Source organism: Vespa mandarinia, chromosome 16 (genome assembly GCF_050613455.1).
Source record: "Vespa mandarinia isolate Hongniang chromosome 16, ASM5061345v1, whole genome shotgun sequence".
NCBI classification, from domain to species: Eukaryota; Metazoa; Arthropoda; class Insecta; order Hymenoptera; family Vespidae; genus Vespa; species Vespa mandarinia.
This window is the reverse complement of record NC_140825.1, coordinates 2,595,001-2,615,000: the sequence shown is the minus strand read 5'-3', so window position 1 is coordinate 2,615,000 and position 20,000 is coordinate 2,595,001. Positions and strand designations below refer to the sequence as shown.

Below are 20,000 nucleotides of genomic sequence, written 5' to 3'. Positions count from 1 at the left end.
TCTATTAATAAGCGATAAGACGATTACGATCGAACTACGGACTCACCCATCGATTAGAGGCACTTCAGTGAGAATCCTTCTTATCACGTCCAGTCTCTGCTGATGCGTGACAGGTACGGATTGTAACAGGAGTGGTAAGCATAAACCACCAAGAAGCAATGCCGCTATCAGAAGAAGGATAGGCGTTAAGACTCGGCATCTTCTACGAGGACTCTCATCCATGCGATCCTTGCTGCTTCCACTACTTGGCGAGTCCTCGCACGGTGGTGGTAGTCGCACGGTGCCATTGCACGGTGCCACGTCTGGCAGTTGTGTTAGGCACGTAGTCTGAAACAAGATCAGGAATGGACGTGCTTGTCAGATTTTACAGGTTTCACTGACATTCGTCGTAAAAGAAATCTTGAAAATGTTCAAAATTTTACAAAGACATTTTCTCGATTAACGTCAATGATTTTTATTTTCTTTCAACTAAATCACAGAAATTTATCTAAACTTTTTCTTCAATTTTTATTATTAAATTTTATTTTTTTGCTTTCTTTCTTTCTTTCTTTTTTTTTTTCCGTGATATACGGCAAATGACAATTCCTTCGTATAATTTAATTGTAAAGAATTTTTTCTCAAATCATCTTCTTCGAGATCACCATTAATTTTTCATTTTTCTTTTTTTTTCTTTTCTATCTTTTCAATAATTATTTTTTTTCTATCTTAACCAATGGAAACATTATGAAAAAAAAAAAAAAGAAAAAGAAAAAATATTCTAAATCGAAAAAATTTTGTGTGATTTTATTAATGTGAAATAAATGACGTGTTACATTTATTTACACATTCCAGAGTTATTTATAGATTAGAATTAATCATTCTTGATTTAATATTTCATTTAATGGGTAATAAACATTTTTTATTTACGCATTCAGATATATCTAATGACATTGGAAGATGAAACAATGTCGGAAATTATGCGATAGAGAATTGTAGATGCGTGCTTGGTTGTCAATGCCGTTGGCTATCAATCTACACAGCGCAACTGAATATCATTTTGAACATCATTTTAATCAAGATAGAGGATATATTTTTAATTGCTTTTTTCTTTTTTTTTAATTATTCATTATATCATTCATTTATTGTTTAATCATCAAAAAAAAAACAAAATATTTCTTATAATATTCATTGAATTTTTTCACGTATGTCTCAGTATTCATTAAAAATATAGATGCAACATAATTATAGATATAGTTCTTGAAAAAAATTTAATGCGACTTTTGAAGGAATAAGGAAAAAAAAAAAAAAAAAAAAAAGAAAAAGAAAAAGAAAAAAATTCCCTACAATCATTTTAAAACTCTTTTTGAATTATCTTATAAAGATTGATTCACGAAAAAGTAGGTCACTACTTTACAGTTTACACGTGTTGTTTTGATATTATCTCTATAGTATTTATCAGTGTAGCAACAGTGATGATATTCTCAATTTGATACTTGTCAGTGTGGCAATAGCATGATAACAGTATAATATATATTTGTGTTGTCAGAATTTTTCCTCCCTCCCTCCCTGCTCCCTTCTAGCCCAATGCATCATATTGACCTTAAGTAGTGTACTGTATTGTGAAGGTTAATGTACTTGATAATAAAAAAAATCGCGATTATAGATCATAAATATATGCATACACACACACACACACACACACACACACACATATATATACATAGTAAAGGTTCGATTAAAAAAAAATCTATGACATTTTTATCAAAAAGACTCCAATTAGAGTTTTAGAGATATTAAAAAAAAACATCGTATAAAAATGATTCACAATTCGTACGCTTTAATATATCAACGAAAGGTTAAGCAAATGGATCGGCGTATTTTAAATCGACTTTCTAAATTACTACTGCGACTTAAAGTCACTACCGTGACTTTTCTATTAATTTCTTTTTATATAAATTAATTATAACTTTAAAAAAAAAGTTTCTGTTAAATAATTGTAATAATTTTAATAAATTTAAATGTAATAATAATTTTAATAAATTTAAATTTACCAGAGAATAGCTATACATCAGGCATTCACGCATTCAAATACTTTCACGCGACAAATTAAAGATCTTTTTATTTTCGTATCAACGCTAGTAACCAATCAGAGATCAATCCTTCTCTTTCCAAATACTTTTTTCTCATAGAGTTTCTCTTCCGAATTTTAACCGCATAGTTAGTCGCAATTCAACGTCTCAAGTCGCAAGTAAAAATTCTCCATCGAACATTTAATATCTCTTGTAGAATACAATATGCTGTTATAATTTTCGTGAAAATACGTAATAATAATATACAAAAATTTGTTTGTGCTTTAATCGAAATCTTTTAATCTTTGTGTTAAATGTTACTTATGTGTTTGTGTTAAATATTACATTTTTATCTTATACGGTTTTATTATTTTAACGAATATAAAATATAGTTAAAGAAATTCAATAAATTGAAATACGATTATTAAATTACTAGATTCTTTAAAAGCGTGTTTTTAAGAATTAAGTATTTTTTAAAGATTCGTGAATGTACAATAGTATTGAAATATCTTCTTTACGTAAGAATAAATATCAATAATGATCCTGCCATTTTACAAATCTCTTTTGTAGATCAAAATCGAACAAGACTTTTGATCATACAAAAATTCTTAAGATATAATATCGATCATTTGTTTGAACATATATTATATATTCCGTTATATTGAATATTATTGAAGATGGAACAAAATTTAAATTATTACGTCTTACGTATCATTTTTAAATATTTAAATGGACAGGATTTATGTAATGCGTCGCAAGTTTGCAAGTAAGATTATAATAAATATTTATTAATATAAATATTATAACAGAATGTATTAATAATTAATATCATTTATTTTATATTTGTAAGATCTATAATACGAAAAGTGTATTTATATGATAATTTTTTTTTTTTTTTATAATTATAGATCTTGGTTAGAAACAGCTGTTGATGAAAAAAAAAGAAGAGGTCCTTCGTCTAATACAAAGACCAAAAAAGAAATAAAATCCTATGAGAATTGGGAAGACGTAAAAAAAGAAATGATCGAATATTTCATGCTTAAACCAATATTATGTATGTTTTTTACTTATGCAGTAAAGAAAGATACACACTTACAAAGTAAGTTTGATTTTACTTATATGTTGATTCACGAATGCCACATCGTCATTTGAAGTATTTTAAATCTTTTTTTAAGGATGCCATTGCAAATATTTACCTTATAATTGTTACTCCGTATCAGTGAACACAGACAGTTTTTTATCGGAGGAAGAGTTTCTCGTTTCTATGTGTTTTCCTAAGTTACAAAACATACAAATATCAACGTTTACTTTTAATAGACATCCATGGACAATGGGAATCTACTGTGAGGAATTAAAAACTTTATTTGATAATTCCTTTAATAATGCCGAAAAATTAAGAACTACAATTGAAGGTTTATTCGTTAATGATTGTAATAATACAACAAGCTGTTGGATCTTATTATGCAAAATATTCTATGGGGCTTGTATAGGATTTGATTTAGTGGAGCATTTCTATAAATGGTAATATTTTAAATATTAAATATACTTTTACATATATCTGATAGATCGTACATATGTATTTGTAAATATCTAGAATTTGTCGTTTTTTTCTTTTACTTTTTTTTTTTTTTTTTTTTTTTTTCTTTTTTTTTTTTTTTTTCTTACATAGGTTTCCACACAAAAGAATTTTTGTATGCGGTGGGATTATAAATCATTTATCGGTTTGTAATTCGGAACATAATTCACGTATATGCAGAGATCAAGCGGAATGTGTTGCTATTTTAATAAGTGGTACTGAAATGCAAATCTGGACTGTATCTTTGGACGAAATGAATGATGATGTTCATAGCTTCGAAGATAAAATTGAGGACATTAAACAGATTGTTGAATTAAAGAGGCACTCTATAATTTTCATGTTTATTTCTGAATATTGTACTACCTCTTTGAATAATTTAGAATTAACTGTATTCGAATATTTTCCAAGAGTGCCAATAGTTAAATATATATGTCATGGAGCATTTGGAGGAGAAAATTTGGATGGTTTGTACATCTTCAACAAATAAAAAAAAAAAAAAAAAAAAAAAAAAGAAAAAGAAAAAAAAAACAACATATTAATTTATAGATATTTATAAAATTATTTCTTTCTATGATTATTTCAGAAAAGTATATACAAGGTTGTAACAATTTTGAGAACAAGGATACTTCAGTATTTATGATACTTACATATAATTAAATACTTAATGGAAATGATGATTGTTGTAGAAATATCCATAACTTTTGCCAATATTTTAATATTTAATATAAATAGTGAATTTTAATAATAAAACATATGGAAAAATAAAAATATATCTGATACTCACAAATACGCATACACTTATTTACGAGTATATATATATATATATATATATATATATATATATATTTATTATTGTATTTATCGTATGTATATCAAATATTTTAAATATTAAATATATTTTTATACGTCTAATAGATCATACATATTAATTAATTGTCATAAATTAATGCCATGTATGTGTAATAAATTCTTATTACACAGACAATAAATTCTTATTAAACATACAATAAATTTTTATATATCTTAGGATATAGTTAAACAATATCCTTCTAATATTTTATTGTATGTAATAAAAGATATGATATTAAAGAATAAAGAAACCATATATTCTTGAAAGAAGAAATATTTCTTTAGTTTAAATGTATTAATTAATTATTTAATAATGTTAAAAGACAATTATTTTTCGAATTTACAAATGAAAATTACATATGATGTAATTGATGACAATCTTATTGTATATAAAAATTCTTTTGTGTGAAAACCTACGTAAAAAAAAAAAGAAAAAAAAACAGAAAAAACGATAAATTCTAGATATTTTCAAATACGTATGTACGATCCATTAGATATATAAAAATATAGAAATATGGATTTATGAAAAATGAACTTAAAATATTTGATCTGATCTTAAAATGTTTCTTTTGTTTTTTTTTCTCTATACAGATAATTATATTTCGAACGTATAAATACAAGTTTTCAATAAACCAAGATATTTCCATTTAATTTATTGACAGGGACAATTATATTTTTACTGCTTTATAACTTTGTCATGCATTTTTAATGCATTTTTAGAAGAAAATTGTTTCCACGAAAGATACGATGATTATGAAGAAAATTGGATATTTATACAGGATATATAAGATTTTCTTTTGAAATAAAAATATTAAAATATGAAAATATGATGGGATTTATTCAGAATAAAGAAAATATTTCTTATATCCATTACAAACTTTACGTTTATTTATTTTATACTTATTCATTGTCAACAAAAAATTATTAAGATATTCTTTGTATATATAATTGTGAAATATAATTAAAAGTTTAGATTAGAAGATATCACTTAGGCTTGTGATTAATGATAACGTAAGATTACTCGAATTAAGATTATAAGAATATCACGAAAAACGACGTTCATAATATATGGATTGAAATCAAGTTTAATGAGCTCTAATCTGATAAACATGTAGGAATCTAATGAATATTTTATGTATTATAAAATTGCATTCGTATGAATAAATATAAAAATTCCATTTTGATTGTACAGACTATTTGGAATACGATGATAACAATATCTTTTTCATAGACCAAAAATTTTTGTCTGTGAGTATTTTATTATCTTAATCTCATGTAAAATATCATTCACGGAGAAGAGGATGCTGCTAATTTTATGAAGTTTTTAATCACAAAAATTGATTTAAATGTCTGAAGATTAAAGTCTATTTTCTTTTTTTTTTCTTCTTGATATTTCTTATGTTTATCTTAAGGTCAATAAAAAAAAAAAAAAAAAAAAAAAAAAAACAAAAAATACATAATTGAAGAAATTGTATAATCTACATTATCAAATAAAATAAAAGAAGTTGATAATTTCTATATTATCAAATAAAAAAAAAAAATCTTAGATCATTCATTAGGGCCACTAATTACTACTGATAATACTGTGCATGCAATAAATTCTAATAAATTTGATAGAATTATTAGATTTGATCAAGCTTTGTCTTGACTTTATCTGTTGATTTTTTTTCTAAGACTTTGTTTGGATTTAACTAATGCCATGTACGTGTAATAAATTCTTATGTATTTTAGGATATAGTTGAACAATTACATTCTAATACTTTATTGCATGTAATAAACAGATATGATATTAAAGAAAGCATATATTCTTTATATTCTAAAGAAAGCAAATATTTTTTTAACTTAAAGGAGATAATTATTATTTATTAATGAAATTATTAATTAATGAAATATGGATATATATATATATATATATATATATATATATATATATATTTATATTTCATTTTTGAAAATGATGATATTTAACACATTATTGATTTCGTCGACTTTATAATAAATCAAATGTTCATTAGGTATTTAATATTTTTACTTATATATGCATTCGTTATCCCCTGGACAAAGATTTTAATCCTTTTTTAATTAAAAGTAAAACTATTTAATTTTATATTTAATTTAGCCTTTTAATCATCATTTTTTTTTTATCGAATATCCATAAAACATATTTTTTTTTATTTCATTGGATATCAATAATTCAAAATATATATATATATAATCAATTGTATCTGATTTACGTTACGTTATAATTAATAAATGGTAATAAACGATAATAAATAATAATGGTAATAAACGATAATAAATAATTATAAATGGTAAGAAACGAGATAAAGAATAAATGTTACGTATGGTATGAAAGAGGAATAAATTCTGAGAATACTGACAAGCAGAATGAGAGATCAATGTGTGGTAAGAATTTGTGCGTGTGTTTTGTGCGAACGAATAAAAGAGATAAAATATGGACGAATCTTCTTGGATTTAATTATAAAATGAATTTAATTAGATCAATTTGATCAAAGCAGCAGTCAAGATTACGATTTCAAATCTTAGTTATAGAAAAAAAAAAAAGCCCTATCATTCACAGATTAACAGCAACATAATAGAGGACATATTACAACATACTATTTCTCGTGTAATTTATTATACTGCTTGAGAAAGAGAGAGAGAGAGAGAGAGAGAGAGAGAGAGAGAGAAAAACTTTGATAATAACGATTAAATATATGTAATGAAATTAGATATGTATTATTTAATTAAAGATTTATCGATACCGGCATTCTTTTTAACTACTAAATCGCACAATTTTTTTTTTTTTAGCAAATTTAATTCTATAAAGTTACGTTCCTTTCTCTGTCTCCTTTTTAACGCCTTAATTTTTTAATGCTCCTTAATTAAACCTCCTTTTTTTTTTTCCTCAATGGCTTCGAATGACTTCAAAATGTTATAGTACATTATCATTGTCGTTATATTCAGGTTGCATTTCATTCGAAGTATGAACAATGCTATGATCAATTAAAGAAATTTCATCATATTGAAAACCATTTTATCGTGTCGACGTTATCAAAGTCAACTATATATCCTAGTATTGTATCCAATGTAAAAAGTGTTTTTCTCGTAAGTACATCCATCGTATTATTATCCATATCACTTTTCTCACACACATATATATATATATATATCTTCAATATTATTTAATAATTTTCTCCATTTCGAAACATCATACCTTTTTTTTTTTAATATCCGTAATTGTTGATTTCCCAATACTGTATTTTTTACGCTAATGCAATTGCACTTTGATCGTTCTCAAGTTTTTCAATAATTTCACGTTTCATTTCCCATTGTTAATACTATTCATTTTCAATGTGTATGACATTATTTGACGATAATAGATTACGATTATTACAATTTCTTGTGCTTAATGCAAACTTATTTTGTATGTATAGAAAATCTTTTCAAATAACAGAGAATTCGTGTAATAGTAATGTCGATTATAGATTTTTTTTTTCTTTTTTTTTTTTTTTTTTTTTTTTTTGATTGAAAGTAGCTGACGACGAAGAATGAAGAAAAAGAGATCCTTTCGTCTATTATTAAGGAGCAGAAGAAATATGAAACCATCTTTGAATGGCATGAAAAAAAAAAAATAAATAAGAAGAAAAAAAAAATAAATAAAGGATAAAACGTTTTATACTTAAACTTACTTTATATATATGTTCCTTCAACAGACAGTAATTATGCTTCACAAAATATGTCTGATCTCATTCATATATCATTATTTTAAGATACTTCGATATTTTTTCAAACGATGCCATTGAGAGTATCTATCATTTTATTATTACTCTGTTATTATGTATCACTGAATATGAGGAATTTTCGTTTGATAGAAAAAGAAGATTTTGTTGTAGGTATGTTTTTTTTTTTTTTTTTTTTTTTAAGAATACTTAACGTATTTAGCGAGAATTAAAAATTTGTTTATGACTTTGCGAAAAATTAAAAATAATTTTTCTTTCGATAAGGATCGTTATAAAACAGATTGTCTGATATTATTATACGAATATCGATATTGTGATACAATAGAATGTGTCTGAAATTTACTGAAATGTTTCAACAATTGGTAACATTATATATATATATGTATATACATTAGTAATATTATTAGTATCATATATATATATATATATATATATATATATATATATATAGTATTTTGTATTCATAGATTATATATTCGTATTTGTAAATATCTAGAAATTGTCTCTTCACGTAGATTTCGTAATGGAAAAGCTTCTATACGGAATGGAATAGTAGATTATATATTAGTTTGTAATTATTCTCTATAATTCTCGTGTATCTAAATACAATGGAATACTGAATGCTTTGCTATTTCAATAAGTTGTAAGGAGATGTAAATCTGTATAGTGTATCTATAGAAAGATGATGTAACACTGAGAAAACGATTGTAGATAAATTCATGGGTCTTTAAGAACAATGTAGAATTGAAGAAATATCGTACAAAAGTTTCCTATTTATTTCTGATGTTCGTATGTAATCATTTATGTTATTTTTTTTTTTTTGATCAATTATATTTAATGAATTTCCAAGGATATCTACGATTGAATATTTTGTATATGAAAGCACTTGAAGAAATTTTGAATTGGTTTGTAAAATGTATTCGTAAAAAATAAATGTTTGTAAAAAAAAAAAAAAGAAAAATAAATAAATAAATAAAATAATATTTACTTTATAGATATTTGAAAACTATTACTTTGTGATTATTTCAAAATTTATAAACGTATAGAGAAAGATTTGATGATTTCGAAATGATTAGTATAGAGGATTTATGATATTTACATATATATATGTAATCAAATATTTAATGAAAATGATTATTATTATCCATTATTAAACAGATATGTTATATATGTGTAATTTTAGTTGATATTTTGACTAAATGTGCATAGATAGAAATGTGAAAGAAAAAAGAAAGTATATCTTATCTAAATATAAATAAATAATAATATATATAATATATATATATATATATATGTATATAAACGTTATCATTCTATTCGTATCATTTTTATATCAATTATAATTAATTATTCTATTTATCCTATACATACGAATTATTTAATTATATAGTATCGTTAAAAGATAAGTCTTTAAGAATATCATTTTTCTTTCTGCTCATATTTCCTAATGATATCAGCTGCCAAACAATCTCGACAATAGATTGATTTGATCATATATATATATATTTTCTTTTTTCTTTTTTTTTTCTGAGAGACAAATAAGAAATAGGATATTTGTCATCCGATAACTTGGAAAATACTTAACTAATTTGGAACTTATTATATCATCATGAAAATATCTCGATGTCACGTACAAAAACGTGTAATAAAAAATGAGAGATGAGGGTTCCACAAAAAAAAAAATATTAAGATATATCCTTAATGCGATCTTAAATCAAATGGATATTATCGTCCAATGTATTTTTTTTTTTTAATGTTTACAATTTTTTCGAAAATTTTCTTTTCGAAATTGCATTGCTTATGAAATATTCGACTGCATCCAATCTTTTACCTTATCATTTATAATAATATTAATCGTTTTTCGCATCAGATATAAAAAAGAATATTTATTTATTTATAAGTGTCAAATTCGTCTTAATAGACGAATTAAAGAATAAACGTTCAATAATTATAATATTGTCTATAAAAAAACATGAGGGTGAACTTGTTAAAAAAGAGTCGATAAAAAAATATACTGTAATCATCTCAATGTTCTTTTTTTTTTCTTTTTTTGAACCAAGTAATATCAAACAAAAAAATTGTAATGAAAACATTTTATTAAATGTTATTTAATAAAAAAAATTAAATACTCCTTTCTTTGTACACTATGTACGAGAATAATTTATTGTCATAAGATTATTATAAAAATGTGTTTTAAAAATCAACTTTGATATATTGCCATTTGAGATTGCATATCAGTTTTGAAACGTTTACTTTGTGTAAATATAAATATTAAAAATGACACGTGCGTATATATATATATATATATCATGATCTTTTTTCAAAAATTTCTTTTTTAAAGATTAGTATAGACTCTTGACTGTTCCTCTATGCCTTCTTTGACGTAATCGACGTAGTCGATGAATCGTTTGAAAAATGAAAAGAGATACCAACCATAAGCCAATAATTATTTTTCGAAATTTTTCCAAAATATACTGCAGATTTTTATTCAGATATCTCTATTCGAATCTAATAAAGGAAGATATAAATCTAATTTTTTCTAAATGTCTTACAACTATGTAACGATATATCATAAGGATAATTTTATTCGTATACATGGAGAAAACATAAAATTTAAGTATCGTCACACGTATATGATGTTGAATTATCAATGAAAATTAATATGTCACAGAGATATATGACGTTGGTTACGAACGTCTATTTAATGTAACATCATTTATTGTATGGTTCATAATCAAAAGAGATAGTCAATACAATTATTAATATACAATATTGAATTATATATAATATACAATTATCAATATACGAAACATGAATATCTCAAAATGTATATTTAAAATTGATCTATTTTAACAATTTCAAAATTCGAAAATCGTTAAGAGTTAAATTCTACAAAGATTCTTTATCGCCCATTTATTTCGCGAATTATCGAAAAAATTGAAAATATTTTGTGAAAAAATATTCGACAGATTTCGAGCATTATGACGTAGCCCTTTTTCATCGTGATCAATAAATGGGTTTATAACTTTGACGTCTAAGATGAGATCAGAGTTTAAATCCACCGTGTAAATTGACTATCAATGTTGGTCCAGTGCAAGAAGCGCAATATAATGCGATCTCATGGTAGCACGTACAATGGAACATTAAGAATTTAACATGTTGAATGTAGCATTAATATTACATGATTGATCCACAGTGCAAACGTTAATCTCCTATTGTATATATCATGTATATAAAATATTATTATAGAAATAGATAAATTGAGGCGTATGTTTAATAAATTTATCTTACTGGGTGTCTTCATATCATTCTAATAACGATAACGATATTGAAACATTTATAACTATTGACATTTACATTAATAATGTATTTCAAATAATCATGGTGTCCCTATGGCGTTACAAATTCAACGCCGTTCACCGATAACCTTCATGGTCATTCAACGTGTTAATGGTAATGATGATTGTTGTTATCATTATTAATCCTTTGACTATTGTTAGCGCCTAAAAGCACTTAGTAAATTTGCGCTAGTGATACTGTAAGCATCAATAGGCGCTTAACCTACTTTAAATACTTTATCAAATTATTAAATATATTGTGAAAAAAAAAGAAAGCTTAAAACTAATGTTACCTTTTTTTAATATGCTCACTAACAATTCAATGTATTATACGAATAAAATTAAATAATATTTGTTTAATCTATTGGAATTGAAGGTTTGAATTATTTCAATATTCATTCTCAGAAATGCACGCATAACAAAAAATTACTAGTCGTTCTTGTTGTTAAGTCGCAACTATATTCCTAACTTATGATACGATTGAAACGTTTCAAAGTCTACCGTAGAATTATGCAGATATTAATATAACTTTTGACGATATTTTATGAAATATACGTGGATCTGTTTAATGATAAAATATATAAATAAAAGGGAAAAGATATTTTATCCACATTACAAGTAAATAATAATGTGCAACGTGTATATAGAAAAAAAAAAAAAAAAAAAAAAATGATACATCATTTTATTCGTATAGTTCTTATAACAATTTCAATTTATCATTCTATTTATCGTATGCATATGAATTATTTAATTATATAATATTGTTAAGAGATAACTCTTCAAGAATATCACATTACCATCTATTCATATTTCCATATAATATCAGTTCACAAATAATTTCCAAAAATTAACTTGATATATATTGACTTGATATATATTTATATATATATATATATTTTTTTTTTCTAAGAGAAAAATAACAAGTAAAAAATTTGTCAAACAATAACTTGAAGAGTATCTAACAAAATTGATATTAATTATATAACAACGAAAATGTTTCAATTCATTAATACAATTCAATTGTTTCTTTTCGATATAATTCAATTGTTATTTTGGAATTTTGGAACAAAATTTACACTCGTATAATGATATTAATTTTTCTTCGTTTCAGATTGAAAGAAAAAAAAAAAAAAAAAAAGAAAATTCTTACGATACTTCCTGAATACGTCAAAATATTATCGTTAATATAATATATATGAAATATAAAATAATTCAAATTTTATCCATAGAAATCTGATGGCGATTCAGATTGAACTATATCGTCTCAATTCTTTCTTTGTATCGTGTTATACAATAGGAAAAAAATGTTCGATCAAAATATTCAAAAAAAGAAAACAAAAAAATAATAATAATCTGATTATGTTTTATAATTTATCCGGTATATACTTTACATATGTTAGGGTTTTATATTTATATAATATTTCTAATAAAATGTTTTAATTTTACTTTAAGTTATTTATATGTTATTTTTATTTGGAATATTTTTATTTCCTTATTATTTTTTTGAATGAAACAAAATGATTGAAAAAAAGCAGACCTTACAAAATGTTATTCGAAAAAAAAAAAAAAAAAAAAAAAAAAATTAAAACAAGTAAAACAAGTTTCAACACATAACTCTATCCAGTTATATGTTGAAACTTGTTTTATTTGTTTCATTGACATTTTAATAATATCGTATTTCGTGATTGCACAATAATTTCGAAATCTTCTTTGCATAAGTAAGAGCGTATATTTCGTAAAATATCGTCGAAAGTTATATTAATATCTGTAAATTACATTTTTATCCTTAAAAAACATTTTCTAGATATCAGTATCGAACGAACATTTGACCATACCGGACTACTTTGACGTAATATTAAATAGTCATTTGAAAAAAATATTATATTAACGATATATTTCAAATATTATTGAAGATGGAAATAAATTTAAATTACGACATTTTGCGTATCGTTTTTAAATTTTTAAATGGAACGGATTTGTCTAACGCGTCGCAAGTTTGCAGGTATGATTAGAATAACAGATATTTATAATATATATTTTCTAATATATTAACACGTTCGCATTATCGTCCTATTGAAAAGAGTTACCAACTATAGGCAAGTAATTATTTTTCGAAATTTCTTCAAAATATATATTGTAGATTTTTATTCATGTATTTTTATTCAAATCTAATAAAGAAAGATATAAATCTAGTTTTTTCTAAATGTGTCATAACTATGTAACGATATATCATAAGGATAATTTTATTCGTATACGTGGAGAAAACTAAAAATATTTTAAGTACCTTCACACGTATATGATGTTGAATTATCAATGAAAATTGATATGTTACAGATATATATGACGTTGTTAGCGAATGTGTATTTAACATCATTTATTGTACGTAATAAAAGTTTATTTAAAAGATAATACATCGAAATAATTTTCATGATAATAGATCTTGGTTGGAAGCGGCCAACAATGAGAACAAAACAAGAAGTCCTATGTGCATTATAAAGAGTAGAAAAATAACGAAAACATTTTTCAGTTTCAATGTTATAAAGAATGAAATGATAAAATGTCTTACGTTTAAACCTACTTTCACTATGTTTTTTGTAGCTTCGGAACAGGAAGATTCATCATCTGAAAGTATATCTGATCTTACTTATATGTTGATTCATGAAATATCTTTACTTAAGTTATTTAACATTTTTTTTCATAGATTGCCATTGCAAGTATCTATCATGTAATTCTTCATTCGTATCACTAAGTACGTGGAATTCATTTCTAATGAAAGAAAAATGTCACATTGTAGGAACATTTTTTCCTAAAGTACCTAACGTACAAATATCAATGCTTTCTTTTAATAAGCATCCTATGAAAAATGGAATATATTGTGAGGAATTAAAAACTTTGTTTGACATTTCTTTCGATAATGCCGAACAATTAAAAACCATCTTTGAAGTTGTCTTCAATAAAGATTCTCATAAGACAAATTGTATGATCTTGTTGTACAAATATTTCGATTATGGTTTTCTCATACCATTGAATCTATTGAAATGTTTTACAAACTGGTAATATTTTAAATATTTAATATATATATATATATATATATATATATATATAATGTTCATATATCGTACATTTGTATTTGTAAATATTTCGAATTTATTTTTTTATTTAGGTTTCCATACGCAAGAACTTCTATATGGGGTGGTGTTGTAGAAAAATTATCGATTTGTAATTCGTTATATAATTCACGTGTATGTAAAAACAATGTAGAATGCGTTGCTATTTTAATAAGTGGTACTGAAATTCAAACTTGGTCTTTATGCTTGAACAAATGGTATGATACTGAGAAAAAGATCGAAGATAAATTTAAGATCTTTAAAGATGATATAAAGTTTAAAAAACAATCTATAGGTTTCATGTTCACTTCTAATATTCGTGATAAATTTTTGTATAACTTAGAATCAACTATATTTAAAAGATTTTTTCCAAGCATTCCATTAGTTGAATATTTTGGTAATAATGTATTTGCCGGAACAATTTTTGACGGTCAGTACAATTTAATAGTTTAAAAAGATAATATTTAATTCATGAGTTTATGTTAAATCATTCATTTTTTTATAATTATTTCAGTAACATATCGAAGAAGATTTGAAGCTATGGAAAGCATTAACACTACGGCATTTATAATACTGACGTATAATTAAATACTTAATGGAAATAATGACTGTTATTATCATTATTATTATTATTAAAGACGCATTTATAACTTTCGTCGATATTTTAACAAAATGTATATAAAGCATTTTAATAAAAATGATGTGAAGAGAATTAAAATGTATCTTATATATATATATATATAATAAACATAATATATATATATATATATAATAAACAGATAATAATATATTTATTATATATAAAAAACAACATCATTTTATTCCCATCAATCTTATGTCAATTGTAATTTAACAATACATTTATCATATATTTATCAAATATTTAATTTATTCAATATTATTAAGAGATAAATAATCTTCAGGAATATATCATTTTCCTTTCTATTTAAATTTTCTAATATTTCCAAATAATTTCGATAAATTGATTGACTTGATTTTTACATATATAGACAATTAAGAAAACAATCAATAGTATTTCGACGATTAAAAGATGAGAAAAATTTTAAGAAAGATTATGTCGTTCGTTCAGATATATACATATGTCGTTCAATAACTAATTAAGAAAACAAAACAAAAAAAAAAAAAAAAAAAAAAGGAAAGAAAAAGAAAAAAAAGTACCATTCGAGAAAGATACACTTAGGTTAGCTGAAATAGGATGAGAATGTACATATATACGTTGTTATACATCCGCGAAGGTACGAGTGCTTGTTGTTGCGACCCGAAAGAGGCTCTATGCCCGAATCCACTTGGACATAGGCGCAGAAGAGCAAGATGTCTTAGGAAAAGTGAAGTAACTCAAGAGAGAAAAAAGAGAGAGAGAGAGAGAGAGAGAGAGAGAGGTCTAAGGGGTTTCTTATTACCAAGACCGATACCCAACCCCTCGCAGACTGTCGACGATGTCTCTCTCTCTCTTTCTCTTTTTCTATCTCTCTCTCTCTCTCTCTCTCTCTTTCTCTCTCTCTTTCTCTTTCTCTCTCTTCTGTTAACTGACTTTCTCTGTCCGACCCTTGGCGCTCTCGTTTCTTCTCCTTCATCCGGTAAGTGTACCGTGGGAAAACCTTAGGAACGGGATAGGTTGCAGCAGGTGAAGGGAGCTGGAAGGAGATGAGGGTGGATGGGAAAGAGGGTGGTAAGAAAAGAGGGGGGGGTTGATTTTACTCTTCTATAAGAAAGTAAGAGAGGGTGGACGAACTCAAGAACATTATATTTAAGGATTTCCCCACTTTCAAAGACCTAGTTATAAAGCGATTGAAAATTATTATCGTGTAAACACAATATATAGTTTGATGGACTCTTCGACACCAGTCGAAGTCTTTGACATTATCCATGATGACGTTACGATCTAATTGTATAAACGTGTGCGTTTGTATGTGTGTGTGTGGGATAGAATTGAAAAGAAAGAGGGAAGAGATCTCGTATTTGTATTAGAAGGGATGTTAAGATCATTAAAAGATATCCCATCGTATCCGCTTTTATCGTATCCATGTACATGAAAATCTAATGGATAATTTACGCGATGTATTAAATAGATAAATAAATAAATAAATAAATAAATAAATAAATAAATATAATAAATAAATATAAATTTATATATTTTGATGTGCTTCGTAAGGGGGGAGGGGAGGCGAAAGGGGAAATGTAACATAGATTAGATCAATTAAGTAGTAATTTTTTTGTTTTTTTTTTCTTTCAATTTTCATTATGTGTTAATACAAATTGTATGGGAAGTTAACGTTTATCGATTCGTAGGATTTAACCAGTGAAAAACTTTAAAGTAGAGAACAAGTAGTTGAGTGTTGAGTAATATATAAAATCATTTTAATTTTATAACTTTTCTTTTTCTTTTTTTTTTTTTTTTTTTTTTTTTTTTTTATTAGAAATAAACTGTGTGAACTTGCGTTCCGACAAGAAGAAAAAAAAAGAGAGAAAGAAAAAAAAAAAGGAAAGAAAATCATATCTCGCCCATATAAATTTTGTAATATATTTCTGATTTTTATTATATCTTCTACGCACTTTTTTCCCTAATCCCTCTACTACCACCCACCCGCTACTCCAACCTCACAATCAGCCAACATCAACCATTCTTCGACGATGGAATAAAATTCGTTCGGATATTTTTTTTTGCGAACGTGTAGATAAATTCCATAGAAATTCATTATTATAAATTAATAGAGGAACATTACACAGGAAATTATGAAATTATGAAGAGCGAGAGATTTCGTTTTAATTTTTATTTTCTTTTTTTTTTTTGTTTTGTTTTGTTTTGTTTCAATTTGTTTAATCTAACGATCTCAAGTCGAGTGAATAATCGTGAAATATTTATGGAAATATTCTAACGTAATGTGCAATCGATCGTTTAATTTTTATCCATTTAGGGAAAAAGAGTCGTAATACGTTGAATTTTCTTTTCTTTTTTTCTTTTCTTTCTTTTTATCTTTTATCCTTTTTTTTTTTTTTTTTTATATATTCACAGATTTTCAATCCCATCGACAATCTGTTTTTATCGTGTTTTAGTCGAACGTTCTCGTCAAGTCCGCTGTAAAAGAGAGATTCGACGACGGGAAACATCGTACGCGACACGAATTCGCAATGGTGGACTTGGAGAGATCAGTTTGAAAAGTAAAAAAAAAAAAAAAAAAAAAAAAAAAATAAAGTGCTTGTTCGTTCGTACGAGACATTGGTGTTGTGTTGTTAAACGTTAAAATGAATCACCAGAGAATCGCATCGAAATGGAATAATAAAATTTACTTTGAAGAAGGATCGTAAAATAAACGAAAGAAAAGAAAAAGGAAACACAAAAAAAAAAAAAAGAAAAAACAAAAAATAATAAAGAACAGAGAAAAAAATGAGAGTGCTATGTTTTTTTCTTTATTTTCTTTTTTCTTTTTTTTATTTTTACTTTATTTTTATTATTTTCGTCAATTAAGAAAATCAGAAATTTCCGTGTGTGTATATATATATATATATATACATATATATTTAAAAAAACATTTAATAAAATAATAATGTGACACTTGACAAAAATAATTAAATAATAATAATAATAATAATAATAATAATAATAATAATAATAATAATAATAATAACAGAAAATAATAATCCTTATAAAATAATAAATTAACATTTTTATAGAACTTTATCCTGGTTGAAAAAGATAACATTCACAATCCAATTATTATTCTCAAAAGGTAGACGAAATATCGGAAGTTAATAATAAAAGGACGTTTTGGGAGCAAATACCGTAGCGTCATTAAAATTGAAGAGCCTTAAGCTCGTGAATTTTGTTACAAGAAGTTTACTTTCTAAGCATCCTTCAAATAAGTATGTCGTTATTAGATCATCATCGCTCCTACCGTCGGAAAATCAAGACGATAAGAAATTGAAGTTTTCGAGTGTTTTATTCTGTTTTAACGAAAAAAACAAAAAAAAATAAAAAAATAAAAAAAGAAAAAAAATAAAAATAAAAATAAAAAAAAAAAACTTGTTCAACTTTCCATTTATAAATCATTCATTGTTGTATCGATTTTTTTTTCAGGGGAGAAATAAAAGGCACAAGTTTTGTACAAATAAAAAGTTACGGAATATATAGATTGAATTTTAAAAAATTAGAATCAAATCATAATGACAAATGTTTTTCCTTTTTTCTAATGAATTTTTTCTTTTCTTTTTTTTTTCTTTCTTTTCATTTTATTCATTCCGTTCAATTGTTATTAACGAAATCTATATATTTATTATTTTTATTTGAATTGAAAGACGATTCTAAATTTTCTTTTCAATTTCTTTCGATTACACGGAACATATGGTGGTACACTTAAGAGAAATTTCTTCAATTGAAAACGTGTAACGCATTAAACCAAGAAACGCCATTCATTGGCTCATTGTAGATACGCAAGATTCAGTATCTATCGTATGAGAGATGTTTCCTATTTTTCTCATCAATCCTCATTCACTAATTTTCTCGTTTCTTCTTACTAGATCATTCTTTTTATTCAACTCAGCCACTTCTACGAACAAACATATTTTCCCATAAAATCAAGTAATGAAAGGAAATCTCTCCCAGTGAATTTCTTGCAATATATTTCATCCATTTTATTTATCCTTCCGAATGAAAAGAAAGCATTGGTATAGCTAGTCAGCATTTTCTTGATTTCCACCTTATATCGGTTTATACGTACATATGTAGTATACCTACGATCATAAATGCCATACAGCGAGGGTTCACTTTCCATTCGCTTAAATTTTCTTTACTATGTGTTTTATTATACTATTCCTATGATGTTATTTTCTATAGGGAAAAATAAATACAATACATATATATATATATATATATATATATATATATATATATATATATATAGGCATAGAAAAAAAATATATATGCAAAGAAAAAATACATATATAAATGCATGCAAAATAGTTTTTACATTTAATGACAATACAATAAAATATGGCGATTTTCACGTCCCCATGATTATTCATAAATAATGAAAATTGAATTAATTTAATTTATTAAAAGATGAATCATATTCAATTCAAATGAATAATTAAAATCCATTATGTGGAATTATAATATAAGCTGTAATAAACAATTAATGGAAAACATTTTAACTCTCTATCTCTCTCTCTTTCTCTTTCTCTCTCTTTCTTTCTCTCTCTCTCTCTTTCTTTTTGTTTCTTTCACACATACGCATACATACATATGGAGTGCTGTTGTAATTTATTATTTATAAAGAACACCATAACGACTTTCAAAGTAGTCATTACTGAGTTGTCGCTTG

At 24.9% G+C, this 20,000-nt stretch overlaps 3 protein-coding genes across 5 annotated transcripts in view; 2 read left to right on the top strand and 1 right to left on the bottom strand.

Annotated features, from left to right (window-relative positions):
• LOC118442035 (dipeptidase 1) overlaps window positions 1–20,000 on the bottom strand; it is a 58,644-nt gene that overhangs the window by 8,465 nt on the left and 30,179 nt on the right. For all 3 annotated transcript variants that reach the window (XR_014983093.1, XM_085661879.1, XM_035867180.2), the window contains exon 3: window positions 47–327. Coding sequence is in view for 2 of the 3 variants with exons in the window: in XM_085661879.1 (XP_085518005.1) it covers window positions 47–327 (281 nt within the window). In the remaining variant the exon portion in view is untranslated. The remainder of the gene's footprint in view (window positions 1–46; window positions 328–20,000) is intronic.
• On the top strand, window positions 2,726–4,281 carry LOC146872494 (uncharacterized). Its single transcript, XM_085661880.1, has 5 exons — window positions 2,726–2,814; window positions 2,957–3,147; window positions 3,224–3,569; window positions 3,718–4,088; window positions 4,208–4,281. The coding sequence occupies exons 1-5, from the start codon at window positions 2,726–2,728 to the stop codon at window positions 4,279–4,281; spliced, it is 1,071 nt and encodes a 356-aa protein (XP_085518006.1).
• LOC146872493 (uncharacterized) lies at window positions 13,426–15,249 on the top strand. Its single transcript, XM_085661867.1, has 5 exons — window positions 13,426–13,556; window positions 13,992–14,182; window positions 14,256–14,607; window positions 14,718–15,091; window positions 15,176–15,249. Exons 1-5 carry the CDS (start codon window positions 13,468–13,470, stop codon window positions 15,247–15,249), a joined length of 1,080 nt encoding a protein of 359 aa, XP_085517993.1. The 5' UTR covers window positions 13,426–13,467.